A 14,836-nucleotide genomic window follows, 5' to 3' on the forward strand; every position below is an offset into this window, starting at 1 on the left:
GCAACTGGTGACCACCTTGTTTGAGCGCTCCAAAAATTCAATCAGGCGCATGACTCTGGGTGGTGTCACCCAAATCAAACCCAAAACTATTCATTTGAAATGGAACACGGCAGAAGAAGACGGAGGTGATGATGATGATGATGATGATACCGACACGATTGATGAGCAGCTGATGAAGATCCCCATCACGGACCGAGGGTGCTGGCATTTTGCGAAAGAAGTCTTCACTTGGATGTTTTGTACACAGTAGATGAAAGGGCGCAACATTTGTCAATTGGTTGAGCAATGTGGTTGTGCTGATTCAAAACATAGAATCCTGCACATCCACTAGATTGTTTATCAAATTAGGGGTGGTGACCGCCCTAGTGTGAATATACATACAAAGTAAGGCCCTCCCCCCAACACACACACACACACAAACCCAAAAACAAATGTGCGGAAGATAATATGCTGGGAGAGGAATGTAGAGAGAAGGACAAAGCAAAGAGAAGTAGGTAGCATAGTTTCGAATAAGATCTCTTGATGCCAATTGATTTTTTTTTCTCCTGATTCAAAGCCCACCCATCTGGTTATCTCCCGCTGTCCTGTCGGTAGCTCCCGACATCTTGCCCTTGCCACCATCTCTCCCATCACCATCATTGAGCAAACAGGCCTCTCAAGCTTCTCTCTATGCCGGAGGCACACAACCCCTAGCCCCGAAACGCTAATCCCCAACCCTAGAAACCCTAACTCCTTGGTTCCTTGGCGACGCATGGCGAGCTTGATGGAGAAGCCACAAGCGTGTATGCATGATCTATCACTAGGGTTAATAGGAAGACAGAAGCAGAAGGGTAGATTTGATGGCTTTCAACTTCCGCACGAATTTCAAACATTGGAAACTTCTTTTTTCCAAGAAAGTAGATATAATTTTTCTTTTTTGAAGGTAATTTTGAGTTCGTGGGGAGAGGGGCGCAAGAGAGACAAAAGCTCCATGCTCAGCCCAGCATGTTCGAGGCCCATAAAGCAGGTGTCTTTTCACCAACTCGGTCGAAGGGGTCCAAAGGTTCCCTTTCCAAGAAAAAAAGTCGAGGCCGAAAATGGCGACGGCAAATCGCCGGCAGCGGAGCTGCTCACCTCCGACGGCCACTGACAAATCCTGGTCCCGAAAACCCCTAGTAGCCACCCACCTCCTCCCTCTACAATATCAGAATATAAGATTTAAGTTAGAAAGTTCTGATAGAGGTCGTAATGATCGGGTGATGGTACTTATAAGCTCGTATGAGATCGAAGCTGATGCAGCCCTGCACGCTAGAAGGAACTTGTCGAAAAGGTACATTACTCCTACTCGTAAGGGTTTGGTGGCGTGACGTCAAAAAATTGTATTGATTGATCGAGAGATATCTATTACAGGGCTCACGGGTTTATATTTATACCCTAGAGCAAGATAAAGTCCTAGTTGATTACGACACAAGCTATTATAATTATTGCCTAAAAACTACCTAAGATAACTTTCTTCACGCTTTCTCTTATTTGGTGGAGACACCGTGTTCACATCGTGCTCTTTTGGCTTCTATCGGCTCCGGGACTCTGATCCTTCCGTCATTGACCCTGGCGGATGCGCCTAACTTTCCCTGCTTGCCTCTTCTTTCATCAGCTCTTGGAACCTTATCCTCAACCATTGACTCTGGTCAAAAACCAGTGTTAACAATAGTACCTTTTGAGAAAAATGATTCTCACTTATGTATTATTTGGTTTGTTTCCAGGTACATCATTGCAATGGTGCTCTCTTTTGCCTTCAACTAATCCCTGGCAATGTTTTGCCACAGCAATTGCAACGGCATGCTATGCCTTCAATCTGAATGTAGGCATGTAGTGCGGAAGTGAAAACCAAACTTACCACATGAATGTATCTACAATCTATGTAACATACTATGTAGGTCTCCATGAACCTTATCATGTAGTAGTCCAATGTCAGTCACCTCTGTAAGTTAAGCTTCACTACTATAAATATGACCTCTCGTCCCTAGGGTTCGTACCGGTCACATTTGGAACGGTACTAATTCTAGCATTAGTATCGGTTCCTACGTATACTGCCTGGAGCGCGCCCCGAGAACCCCTTTAGTAACGGTTGGGGGCAACAACCGGTACTAAAGGGTGCACATTAGTACCGGTTGGTGCCACCAATCGGTACTAATGCTCCACACACCCTCTAGTACCGGTTGGTGACATCAACCGGTACTAAAGGGGGTACCCTCTAGTATCGGTTGCTGCACCAACCCGGTACTAGTGTGGCACCCCCCCCCCCTCTAGTACCGGTTGGGGGCAACAACCGGTACTAGAGGGCACCCTCAACCGGTACTAGAGGGCACCCCTTTAGTACCATTTTTTATCTCCAACCGATACTAATTTTCCTCCTACAAATACCACTACTTCTTCCTCCAGCCCGAGCCCCATCCTCTAGCTCGAGCTTCACCATGTCCATGGCGAAATAGGGGGAGGTTTTGCCGAATTTGTGACCATTTCTTGGGGATTTCACTCATTCAAGTGTTCTAAAGGTTAGAAACTTCATCCTCCCTTGATCCATGGTTAGTATACTAAGTTTTATACTTTAGAACTAGAGTATTTTTTGATTTTTAGAATAAGGTATAATGGGGAAATTTTTTATTTATATGAATGTGTTATTTAGGGGATTTCACTCATTCAAGTGTTCTAAAGGTTAGAAACTTCATCCTCCCTTGATAAATGGTTCGTATACTAAGTTTTATGCTTTAGAGCTAGAGTATTTTGTGATATTTAGAATAAGGTATAATGGTAAAAATTTTCATTTATATGAATGTGTTATTTAGAGCTCATATTTGTGATTTGTAGAATAATCTACAAATTTTTGGATGCCATGATTTGTACTAGTCAAAGAAATTGATATGAGGTTAGAGAATAATTTCATAGTTTAGTACTTTTCAAATATGAGGTAAGTAAATTAGATTAAGTATTTCAATTCATTTTCTTATACGTCAAAAACCAGTTCATGTGTATATACTTAGAAAAGTTAGATTAAGTATTTCAATTCATATGCTTATACATCAAAAACCGATCCAAGTGCATATACTTAGAAAAATTAGATTAAGTATTTCAATTCATTTGCTTATACTTCAAAAATCAATCCATGTGTATGTACTTAGAAAAATTAGATTAAGTATTTTAATTCATTTGCTTATACTTCAAAAACCAATTTACGTTATCAAATTGTAAGAAAATAATGTTCATTTCTCGCTAATTCAAGAATTTTTCTATATTCTCTAGATAATTAACCACACCTGGAACTTCACCTTATCCATAGCGCCACAAGGGAGGTGCTGCCGGATTTGTGACTATTTCTTGGAGATTTCACTCATTCAAGTGTTCTAAAGGTTAGAAACTTCATCCTCCCTTGATACATGGATATTATACTTTAAAAATCAATCCATGTGTATATACTTAAAAAAATAGATTAATTATTTCAATTTATTTTCTTTTACTTCAAAAACCAGTTCATGTGTATATACTTAGAAAAATTAGATTAAGTATCTCAATTCATATGCTCATACTTCAAAAACTAATCCATGTGTATATACTTAGAAAAATTAAATTAAGTATTTCAATTCATTTACTTATACTTTAAAAATCCATGTACTCAGAAAAATTAGATTAAAATTTAGATTAAGTATTTCAATTCATTTGCTTATGCTTCAAAAACCAATCCATATGTATATACTTAGAAAAAAATAAATTAAGTATTTCAATTTGTATGCTTATACTTCAAAAACCAATCCATGTGTATATACTTAGAAAAATTAGATTAAGTATTTCCATTGATTTTCTTATACTTCAAAAACCAATCCAAGTGTATATACTTAGAAAAATTAGATTAAGTATTTCAATTGATTTGCATATACTTCAAAAACCGATCAATGTGTATATACTTAGAAAAATTAGATTAAGTATTTCAATTCATATGTTTATACTTCAAAAAACCCATCCACGTATATATACTTAGAAAAAATAGATTAAGTATTTCAATTCATATGATTATACTTCAAAAACATGGATGTGTATATACTTAGAAAAATTAGATTAAGTATTTCAATTTATTTGCTTATACTTAAAAAACCAATCCATGTGTATATACTTAGAAAAATTAGATTAAGTATTTCAATTCATATGCTTATATTTCAAAAAACCAATCCTTGTGTATATACTTTAAAAAATTAGATTAAGTATTTCAATTCATATGCTTATACTTCAAAAAACCCATCCATGTGTATATACTTAGAAAAATTAGATTAAGTATTTCAATTCAAATGATTATACTTTGAAAACTATTCCATGTGTATATACTTAGAGAAATTAGATTAAGTATTTCAAATTATTTGCTTGTACTTCAAAAAAGTTTCAATTGTTCAAAAAATTTAGATTAAGTATTTCTAATTCATTTGCCAATAACAGAGATAATGACCAAGAAGGAAAAACTCATCGATACCGAAGTTTTCAGGGCAATACAAAAACAATTATGTGGATTTCTTCTGGAGGAGGTCGCAAATCCTGCGGGGGAGTTTCATAATGATGGATCTCAGCTAGTGCACAAACCGGACTCAGGTTCAGAATAGTAAATATGATGTGTGTATACACAATAAGTCTATATATAAATATGTGTAATATTATTCATATATGTGTATGCACAATATGTATATATATAAAAAAAATATTATCTCAAATGTTATATTAAAGATAAATAGAACTTTACATATATTAGCGTATTAGAACTAGTATGCGTAAAGGAAATAAATATAAAATTTAAATATAGAATAAAGAAACAAAAAATAAGAAAGAAAGGAAAAAAATTAGTACCGGGGATACCAACCTGTACTAAAGGGCTTCCCACACCGCGCGGGGGTGCCCTCATTAGTACCAGTTGGTATCTCCAATCAGGGTACCCTTTAGTACCGATTGTTTGAACCGCTACTAAAGGACCCCCCTCTATTACCGGATGGTCAGTAACGGTTGCACAACCAGTACTAGAGAGGGTTGGAAATCGGTACTAGAGGCGATTTTTCCAGTAGTGCTTGTTCTGAAGCAGATGGATTCAAATACTTTTGTGAAGTACCAGTTATCTTCAGATGTGTATGAAGAATCTCCTTATGTATACGTAATCTCCTGTCGAATGGATGTGTTTATGCTTATTGTCGACGTAGTTTCTGCTACGATGCAATGTAAGTTGCTCATATATAGACTGCCATCAACTGAAAATCATGAGGGCTCTGGTATGATGGATTTTGAACACGAGACTTCATCATCAGGCTGTAATAGGTTTATAGCGCACACCAGTTTCTTTTTTCCTGTCAACCAAAAGTCTCGGTTCTCTGACTGTGATTCCAGTCGTGCCATGAGTCATGACGCAAAAATGAGTCTCTCTTTGCATTGTGCGTGTGACTGAAGCACTGAAACTGTATCTTTACATTGTGATGCTTATTCTCTTGACGCAAAAATGAGTCTCTCTTTGCATCGTGCGTGTGACTGAAGCACTGAAACTGTACGGTTGTAACTTTACATTGTGATGCTTATTCTCATGACGCAAAAATGGGTCTCTCTTTGCATCGTGCGGGTGACTGAAGCACTGAAACTATACCTTTACATTGTGATGCTTATTCTCATTTTCACAGAAGTCGTGAATAAGCTGCCTGACTACAGGCACAATCTGCTTCGGAGTTCAGATGTAATGAAAGCCTTCGTCTAGAAAGAAATGCACAGGGTCGATCGGGTACACTACCGCGACAAAGGGCCGGGCCTCCCCCGGCTTCAGCTTCACGTGGTACAATGTTTTGGTACTGTTTAGTACTATTAGGAATTGTAGCGTGAAGCCGGTACGTAGATTGAGGGAAAAAATGAACTGGACAGAGGTGAAGTCGGTGAAGTCGAAAAAAGTGGCTTACCCAACTTCAGCTGCAGAACGTACCACGGTGCGCTACAATGTGCTACAGTGCCGAAGCCGAAGCCCCCTTAAGCTGTACCAAAGGGGGCCAAAGTTTTGCCCTAGCGTCCAAGTGTCCAGCACGTCGACGTGCTGCTTCACCATTTGGAGGTCGAATAAGCTCGAATTCAGCCAAACCCATGGCTGATCTGTTCGAACTAGTTCCGGTTCCAACACGAAGCTCAATACTCTTTCTTTGAAACGAAAGAGAAGAAAGAGTGGAAGAAGGTGATGGTCGTTGATGATACTGATGACACACAATTAACTGATCGTTGAAGATCCCTAGCACTGGCCGGGAGCTGCTGTCATCTTGCGAAAGAAGTAGTGTGTGTATAGAGGGGCGCAGCATTTGTCTGTTTAAATTGAAGTGTTTCTTTTTTGTTTTGATCGAACTCTTCAAAAATTTCCAGAGATGTGATTTGTTATTTTGAACTTTTATTCTCCCTATGTACTATGTTTGAATCAGAGATAATTTGGGGGATCAAAGTTCATGCCGATACATATACATATTGTCAACTATTATATCTTGGAACACGAGATCTGCATGAAATCCCGACCCAAAGTTTACAGATTTCAACCCTATCTGACAACATCCGCCTCGTTCGTCCCTGGAATGGCAGTTCCTCCTTTTCTTGGGAACCCACAAACTTGTACGGGGTAAAGTTGACTGCCGTTCCGGTCAGTTTTTCTTGGCCGCCACTGCACCATGTTGTGAACTGATCGCTAGCTGCAACGAAAATTTCTCCCATCCTACCCTTCCTAGCTATAGGTACCCTAGCTAGATTTGAATTTTGAAGTACTCCATCCGTCCCAAATTACTATTCGTTTTATCTTTCTACATACATAGTTTCTATGCATCTGGACATACATCTAGATCCATATCAAAAGTGTCGTATTAGAAAAGGCAAAACGAATTATACACTGTTTGGCCGTTGGGACTTGGCCGCCAAGCTATCTTCTCTCGCGGCCGGAAGAGGCTAGAGGGTTCTCGATCTGGTCAAAGCTGCCATCCCTGCATGCAGCCAGGCATGTAGCCGTAGTAGTTGTTCAATATAATCCCTGCATGAATGGAAAGAAAGAAAGAAAGAAATACGAGAGCATGCATACTTGGCTGCTACGGAAATAAACTTGGTTGAGGATTAATTGCATTGGTTGGACATAGTATCTTTGTGTATAAACGTGCACCATATGTTAATTATGCCAATTAAGTTTTTACTGCGATTCATTCATGGCGGCGTGATTATTGATCGATCGAGCTGTCGTCGTCCAGCTCCCGCCCGATTTCAGTTCTTCTTCTACCCCCGGACGGACGGACTAGAGCTCGGACTAGAGTTCTTCTTCTACCCCATGACGGCGTGATTATTGATCGATCGAGCTGTCGTCGTCCAGCTCCCGCCCGATTTCAGTTCTTCTTCTACCCCCGGACGGACGGACTAGAGCTCGGACTAGAGTTCTTCTTCTACCCCATGACGGCGTGATTATTGATCGATCGAGCTGTCGTCGTCCAGCTCCCGCCCGATTTCAGTTCTTCTTCTACCCCCGGACGGACGGACTAGAGCTCGGACTAGAGTTCTTCTTCTACCCCATGACGGCGTGATTATTGATCGATCGAGCTTTCGCACCCACCATGGTATATATACGCCACAGTTCGTCGTCGACCTTCAGGTTAAACTAGCTATATAGGCCGGCGTGGTTGACCAGAGCTCGGTTAATTGTCTGTCTACTGTTAGTTAGTTAGTTAGTTAGTTAGTTAGTTACTGAGAAGATCTTGCAGGTCGGCAATGTCGCTGTCGCCGGAGCGGAGTGACAGCACCGACAACGACGACGGGAAGAATGGCGGCGCCGCCAACTTGCCTGATGACCAGGTGTTCGAGTTGCTCACCCGCGTGCCGCTCGACGACCTCGCCGCGTGCCGCGTGGCGTCCCCGCGCTGGCGTAGCATCACCTACGAGCCGGCGTTCGCGCCGCTGCACTGCCGCCGCGCCACCGCCGTCTCGGGATACTTCGTCCAGAGCATGCAGCGCAACCGCTACCGCGCCGACTTCGTCTCCATGCACACCTCGCCGCCCAAGGCGGCGGTCTCGCTGGACTTCCTGCCGTCCGCGCACGTCCGCCTCGAGGCCGTGGCGGCGCACCGCGGCCTGGCGTGCTGCGTCGAGGCCGACACGCGGCGGCGGCCCTGCTACTACGTCTGCAAGCCAGCGACGCGGCAGTGGCGGGCGCTGCCCAACCCGCGGGCCCGGTTCCCCACGGCCGCCACGGCCATGGTGGCGCGTCCCTCCGCCGCCGCCGCCGAGTTCAAGATCGTGCGCCTCTCCATCCCGGCGCTGCACGACCGGCTCCGGTGCGAGGTGTTCGACTCGCGGCGGTTCGCGTGGCGGCGCGCCGCGGACGTGCCGCTGTGCCCGGAGTCGCTCTACCCCTCCGCCCCCGCCGTGCGCGCCCACGGCGGCATGCACTGGCTCCGGTGGCCCGACCGGACGGGGGCCCAGGACGTGTTCGCGTTCGACCTCAGGAGCGAGGTGTGGCGGCTGATCCGGCTGCCGCGGGAGGTGGAGGAGAGGGACGACCCATGGGCGCGCAAGCATATATCGGCCGTGGAGGGGAGGCTGTGCCTGATGGTGACCACGATGGGCGTGGGCGAGGTGGATACGCTGGAGGTGTGGGAGATGGCCGGCTACGCGGAGGGGAGGTGGGAGAAGAAGATGACGGTGAGCTTGAAGAGCCTCCACGCGCAGGAAGGGGACGGCGTCATACTCCAGCACCTCCACTCCGCTGATGTCGGCTTCTTCAAGACCTTCTACAGAGTCATGTGGTAATAAGCTGGTAGCAATACATTCATGCAATGTATCATCCTATTGCATGCATACATACATGAATTAATGGTAGAATTTGCAGGATTTTTTTAGATCAAGATTTAGTGTTGAAGCATGCATGCATGTACTGATGATCCATCACTACTTCTAAACTTGCATTGCATTGCATTGTGTTGTGTTGTGTCTGATCTGATGACAGGTACGATTTCTTGAGAGGAAAGAAGGCAGCGGAGGTCAAAGTGGATCACGTCTGCGTGCAAGAGATCTTCAAGTTCGAATCAGATCTGATCCCCTGCGAGTTAGGCGGCAAAGCACGCGCACCTTCCGAGGAGGTTCAGAAAGGAGACTACATGTTCTGATGATGAGCTACTTGTCATGCTCATGCATGATGATGCCGACAAAATCCACCAATTACTTCCCTGATCGATCTGCGATTAGGTGCTTGTTATGCCATTGATGATCGCGATCATTGCAATGCATACTCATTACTCATTAATTGTGCTCTGTGTAATCTCGGAGACGAATGTAATGGAGGGAGGATTGGAGATTACTCATGGGGGTGATGATGGCAAGATTTGGTCGGTCGCGTCGGCCCTGACGGCGGCGGACGCGGCCGTAGGCGTAGCCGCGCGCAGGCCGCTGGCCGCAGCGCAGCAGGGTCAGTGGTGGTCTCGGGTCGTAGGCGATCTGCATGCGGCGGCGGCAGCTGCTGAACCGGCCGGCGGACGGCGCGGGGTCCTCTCGTTCGTTGCCCTCGGTTTTCGTTCGACGCGCGAGTAGTAGACAGGCCGCCGCGGGCAACCAACCTCTCCGACGAGCTTGGGCCGGCCTGTTAAGCACACACTTGCGGTCGCCATGGTTCCCATTAGAAATGGCCCATGTAGAATGAAGCAATCACAAGTTTTTTTTCTTTTTTTTTATTCTAAGAAAACTAAGAAAGGGAGCAAACCGTGAAAGTGCGCAGTTCAGAGGAAAGAGAAATTTGTGCATCTGTTCTACGCAGGGGTGAAGCCAGAAAACATTCATAAGAGGGTGAAATAGCAGTAGAAGAGTTTTTCGGTGAGGTCAATTTTAATTTTTCTCTATTTTATATAGTATAAATACATGGAGTGTGTCCAGCATAGCCTTGCACCCATTATATTGGCCTGCACGTGTTGATGCTAACTTGTTAAGGTCCCGTTTGGTAGAGCTTCGGCTTCTCATAAAACGGCTTCGGCTTCAGCTTCTTCGGTGGAGTGGCTTTTTTAGTGAAGCTGAAGCCGTTTTGCAAAACGTTTGGTAAAACGGCTTCTCAATAGCAATATATGTAATTTTATGATCACTTAATGCTTGGAGAGAGAGGAGAAGCCGGTGAAGCCACTTTTTTCGGCTTCTCCTCTCTAGTGTAAGCCGTTTTGCGGCTTCTCCTCGGCTTTGGTGGTGAAGCCGTTTTGAAATTGACCCTTTGGTAGGGCTTCATCAAAAGCCGGTGGAGAAGCACTTTGAGAAGCCCTACCAAACAGGATCTAAGTCATCCACACTCACTAGCCGCTACATCCCATCACAATTCACAATCTTTAGAGGGTGAAATATGGTTATTGTGCTCTTGGTATTTTTCTACTGCTCTCACCAAAAGTCAAAAGCACAATCCCAAAAGAAAAATCCTTTCGACACGTAAGATTATGAAGCAAAAAAAAATCGGATTTCCATTTTCTACATGCAAAAACAAAGGCAAAGTCCAGCTCGATAAATTTGCCATGAAATCAAAATTTACCAAGACGCACCGCACGCCACCACGACCAGGCGACCAGCTCGTTTCTTCTTCTCTCCCAAGAAAAGCGAAGGCAACAAGACTTCACAAGTCACAGACGCGCACCCGAACTCCCTCCCGGAAGCCCCTCGCCGGACGCTCTCTCTCTCTCTCTCTCTCTCTCGCCGCCGGCGGCAACTAAATCAGGCGCTCAGGATGGCCCGCTACGACCGCGCGATCACCGTCTTCTCCCCCGACGGCCACCTCTTCCAGGTCGAGTACGCCCTCGAGGCCGTCCGCAAGGGCAACGCCGCGGTCGGCGTCCGCGGCGTCGACACCGTCGTCCTCGGCGTCGAGAAGAAGTCGACCCCCAAGCTCCAGGACTCCAGGTCGGTACTACAGTACCCCCCTTCCCCCTCCCCTCCCCTCCCGCTCACCAGATCTCTCGATCCCCGCCGCCGCCGCCTCACCCGAATCCCCCAAATCTCCGCAGGTCCGTGCGCAAGATCGCGAGCCTCGACACCCACATCGCGCTGGCGTGCGCGGGGCTCAAGGCCGACGCGCGCGTGCTCATCAACCGCGCCCGCGTCGAGTGCCAGAGCCACCGCCTCACCGTCGAGGACCCCGTCACCGTCGAGTACATCACGCGATACATCGCCGGCCTGCAGCAAAAGTACACGCAGAGCGGAGGGGTCCGACCCTTCGGCCTCTCCACCCTCATCGTCGGCTTCGACCCCTACACCCAGAAGCCCGCCCTGTACCAGACCGACCCCTCGGGGACCTTCTCCGCATGGAAGGCCAACGCCACCGGCCGCAACTCCAACTCCATGCGCGAGTTCCTCGAAAAGAATTACAAGGAGACGTCAGGCAAGGAGACCATCAAGCTCGCCATCAGAGCACTCCTTGAGGTATATGCACTTAGCACTGAATTATCCTATATCTTCCTCCCAGTTAGATTTATTATGTATTAGAACAGTGATCGTTCAGAGACTTTAAAAGTGTCAATTGAGAGTCAATAGCATAGAAGGACAAAGATCAATACTTAATATTAGCGATAATTTGTCAGTTAACTGATCCGCCTTAGAACTAAGCTTACATTGCCCAATCTAATGTTACCAGTGGAACGCTGCAATGTAGATTTTGTGTGTGCTGGACCAGACATTTTTTTGTTTCATATATGCCATGGTCGATTGTATCTGAATGGTATTACATCTACTCCTACTATATATCCCAGTTTGACTGAAAATTGCATCAAATTCCATGAAACCTTCTGTAATTAGGTGGGATAAAAGAGAAAGGCTGAAACTAAATTAAATTAGATGGAATTAGTTTGTTGCATTTGCTTAATCTTAGAACCTGTTTGGCTTGGAGTTATTTTGCTGGGAAGTTTCAGATCTAGGGGATGTTTGGTTCCCAGCCACAACGAGCCACGCCACAACTTTGGCAGCCACAATAATTTAGGAAGCTGCTTGGTTGGTTACTTGCTTTTGTCGCGCCGCAACACTCCATTGGTTCTGCAGTTGTTTTTCTCGCCACGGGCCGTCAAAGCTTCGGCGTCCATTTTTACCGCCACAGATTGTGGCGCACCACTGGTTGGCACAACCAGCCTACTAGTTAATCTGAACTAGTTATTAAATTTTTCAGTGAGATGCTCTCATCCAGACACCCTCAGGGATTATACTTATTGCCTTATTCTTCTGTAGACCACAGAGTACATGAACATAGCTATGGCATATTGTGTTCATTTCCAGCCTTTGTCTGGTTGTGGTTGGTGAACTCTGATAGTCTGATTTGTCGTGTAGTATTACTGTTCTGTCTTATGTAAGCTCACTTTTCTTCTATTTTGGAAATTGTGTCACTGATACGGAGAATTTGCCTTTCTAGTTGTCTTCTTTAGTCCTCTGCAATGTTTGAGAACAGGGCTTTGTCAAATTCGCTGTTGCTTTAGTTTTTTTTATCATTATTAAGGCATGGATATGTGAATACATATGTCGCAATTTATGGGGGAAATGCGTATTTGTCGCTCCAAATATACATACCTAAGTCACATCAAGTGAAATTTGCATGTACCAAGCAGCACAACTTCTCAAGTGGCAATATCCTCCTCTGTAGCATATTGGCATCCTTTTGGTGCGTGCAGCTTCTAGTCAGACGGTTATTTGCATGGATGTACAGTTGATAACTAAACTTTAAGCTCTTAGGTTGCATTATATTATCAAATATGCATATTCAATATGGCAGTCGATGTTTGTCTGTCCTCTTTGTGCACCTCGGTACATGCAGAAAATGTGAATGCATGCACAAGCCTAAAGCTTTCACGTCATAGCCCTTTGAACAATAGAATTGAGCTGTTTCTCATTGCCGGGAAGGGGGTGCCTATCTATCTTCAGTACAATCGTTTTACTTAAATCACCTTATTTAGCACATCTTTTTTTTTCTGTTTTAAATGTCTTTAGTGGCACTGATTGACGCTTCACAATCTCCAGGTTGTTGAGAGTGGTGGCAAGAACATCGAGGTTGCAGTGATGACACACAAGGATGGCCTTCGTGAGCTTGAAGAGGCAGAGATTGATGAATATGTCGCTGAGATTGAGGCAGAGAAGGCCGCCGCCGAGGCTGCAAAGAAGGGCGCGCCGAAGGAAACATGATTTGGGACAGCAACTCTAGATAAACTCTTGTTCCACAGCATGTCTTATGATCCACATCTTTTAGACGGATGCATGTTTGTTTCGGTAAAGTGTTTTTTTATTTCTGATGAAGCTGCTTGGATGGAAATTCTCGTGCTAGTGACTTTGTGATTGTTGTCCCGGTGACCTGTTGGTCTGTCGGGTATATTTCTGAGTTCTGACAATGGTTACATAAAGACGATGAACCGTAGAGTCGTGTTGCACTGAACTTGTTCAGAGATCTGTGTATTGTTGAGAGATTTGCTTGCTGCTGGGCGCTGACCGCACACAGAGTCCGTGGGAGTTGACAGGCCCAAGCCCAACCAGGCCCACCAGTCGCCGAATGCGCTCGGTGGTCGTCGTCGGCTCGTGGCCGCTTGGTTCTGGGCCTGGCACCTTTGGAGCCCATAAAGTTTCTTCCCCCCTTATCCCCCACAAAGAAGAACGAAGGGCCAACTCCGCCACGTCGTCAGTCTGACGTGGCCGGTGTTTTTTTTCCACCCACCCACCACACAAAAGTGATGAGGATGACCTGAAAAGCAGAAACCGGGATGGAAACGGGCGCAAGTGGCCACACCACATTTGGCCAATCAGGTTAACATCCGTAACGGAGACTAAGGGGTGTTTGGATCTTCAGTCCCAACTAAAATTTATATCACATCGAATATTCGAAGACTAATTAGGAGGACTAAATGTGAGCTAACTATAAAACTAATTACACAAATAGAGGCTAATTCACGAGATGAATCTATTAAGCCTAATTAATCCATCATTAACACATGTTTACTGTAGCATCACATTATCAAATCATGGACTAATTAGGCTTAATAGATTCATCTCGCAAATTAGTCTCCATCTGTGCAATTAGTTTTATAATTAATCTATATTTAATACTTAATTAGTATCTAAACATTCGATGTGATAGGAATTTTAGGAGCTACTAAAGAAACAAACATCCCCTAATGACGTTTGCTGCTGGTGTGATGACATGATGCAGGCAAGGCAATGGGGTGGACCGAGTTCTCACGCGGCTCCGGATAAGACCCATCATCCATCAGGTTCCGGTGGGCCATATATGGCCGAACTGGGCCCACGTCGACCAAACCCATGAACGACCGACCGAACGGTCACCGCCTGGGCCCGAGGCCCGCGAGGAAGGAGACAAGGAACAAGAAAGGGAAAGTGCATCATCGGGTTAAGCAGGCAAGCTACCTATCCCTGCCAGATCCAGAACCAATCGTCCTCACCATCACACGACGCGACTGCTGCTGGATCTCATCGTAATCGTAAACCTCCTGCCTGGTGCATTCATCAAATTCTTCTTCTTCTTCTTCTTCTTCTTCTTCTTCTTATCTGAGTAGAAGATAGGCACGTCGTCGTCAGGGATCGGATTAACGCTAAAGCCTCATCTGCTACTACGAGACAAATCACTCATCGTTTCGTTCATCACGCATTCACACCCAACTACTAATTCCGGTTCTTCATTATCTGATTGAGTGCTGCGTCCAAACGACATGTTTCTGGCCACCGGATGCAGATAGATGGATGGATGGATTGGATGCATCGTCGGAGGCCGGGAGCTTTACGGCGGCGGTGACAAGCTAGGCGGGGATAAGCTCGCCGGTCGCTTTCGTCTCCAATC

The 14,836-nt window shown here is 45.2% G+C and overlaps 2 protein-coding genes across 2 annotated transcripts; both read left to right on the plus strand.

Annotated features, from left to right (window-relative positions):
- The first annotated feature begins 7,764 nt into the window (after positions 1-7,764).
- Positions 7,765-9,158, plus strand: LOC101780599 (F-box protein At5g49610). The gene is made up of 2 exons (XM_004974849.2): positions 7,765-8,798; positions 8,999-9,158. The coding sequence occupies exons 1-2, from the start codon at positions 7,765-7,767 to the stop codon at positions 9,156-9,158; spliced, it is 1,194 nt and encodes a 397-aa protein (XP_004974906.2).
- A 1,450-nt stretch (positions 9,159-10,608) lies between these two features.
- On the plus strand, positions 10,609-13,423 carry LOC101753039 (proteasome subunit alpha type-7-A). Its single transcript, XM_004974088.4, has 3 exons — positions 10,609-10,917; positions 11,022-11,436; positions 13,015-13,423. The coding sequence occupies exons 1-3, from the start codon at positions 10,745-10,747 to the stop codon at positions 13,174-13,176; spliced, it is 750 nt and encodes a 249-aa protein (XP_004974145.1). The 5' UTR covers positions 10,609-10,744; the 3' UTR covers positions 13,177-13,423.
- The last annotated feature ends 1,413 nt before the right edge of the window (positions 13,424-14,836 follow it).

Source organism: Setaria italica, chromosome VI, assembly GCF_000263155.2.
Source record: "Setaria italica strain Yugu1 chromosome VI, Setaria_italica_v2.0, whole genome shotgun sequence".
NCBI lineage: Eukaryota > Viridiplantae > Streptophyta > Magnoliopsida > Poales > Poaceae > Setaria > Setaria italica.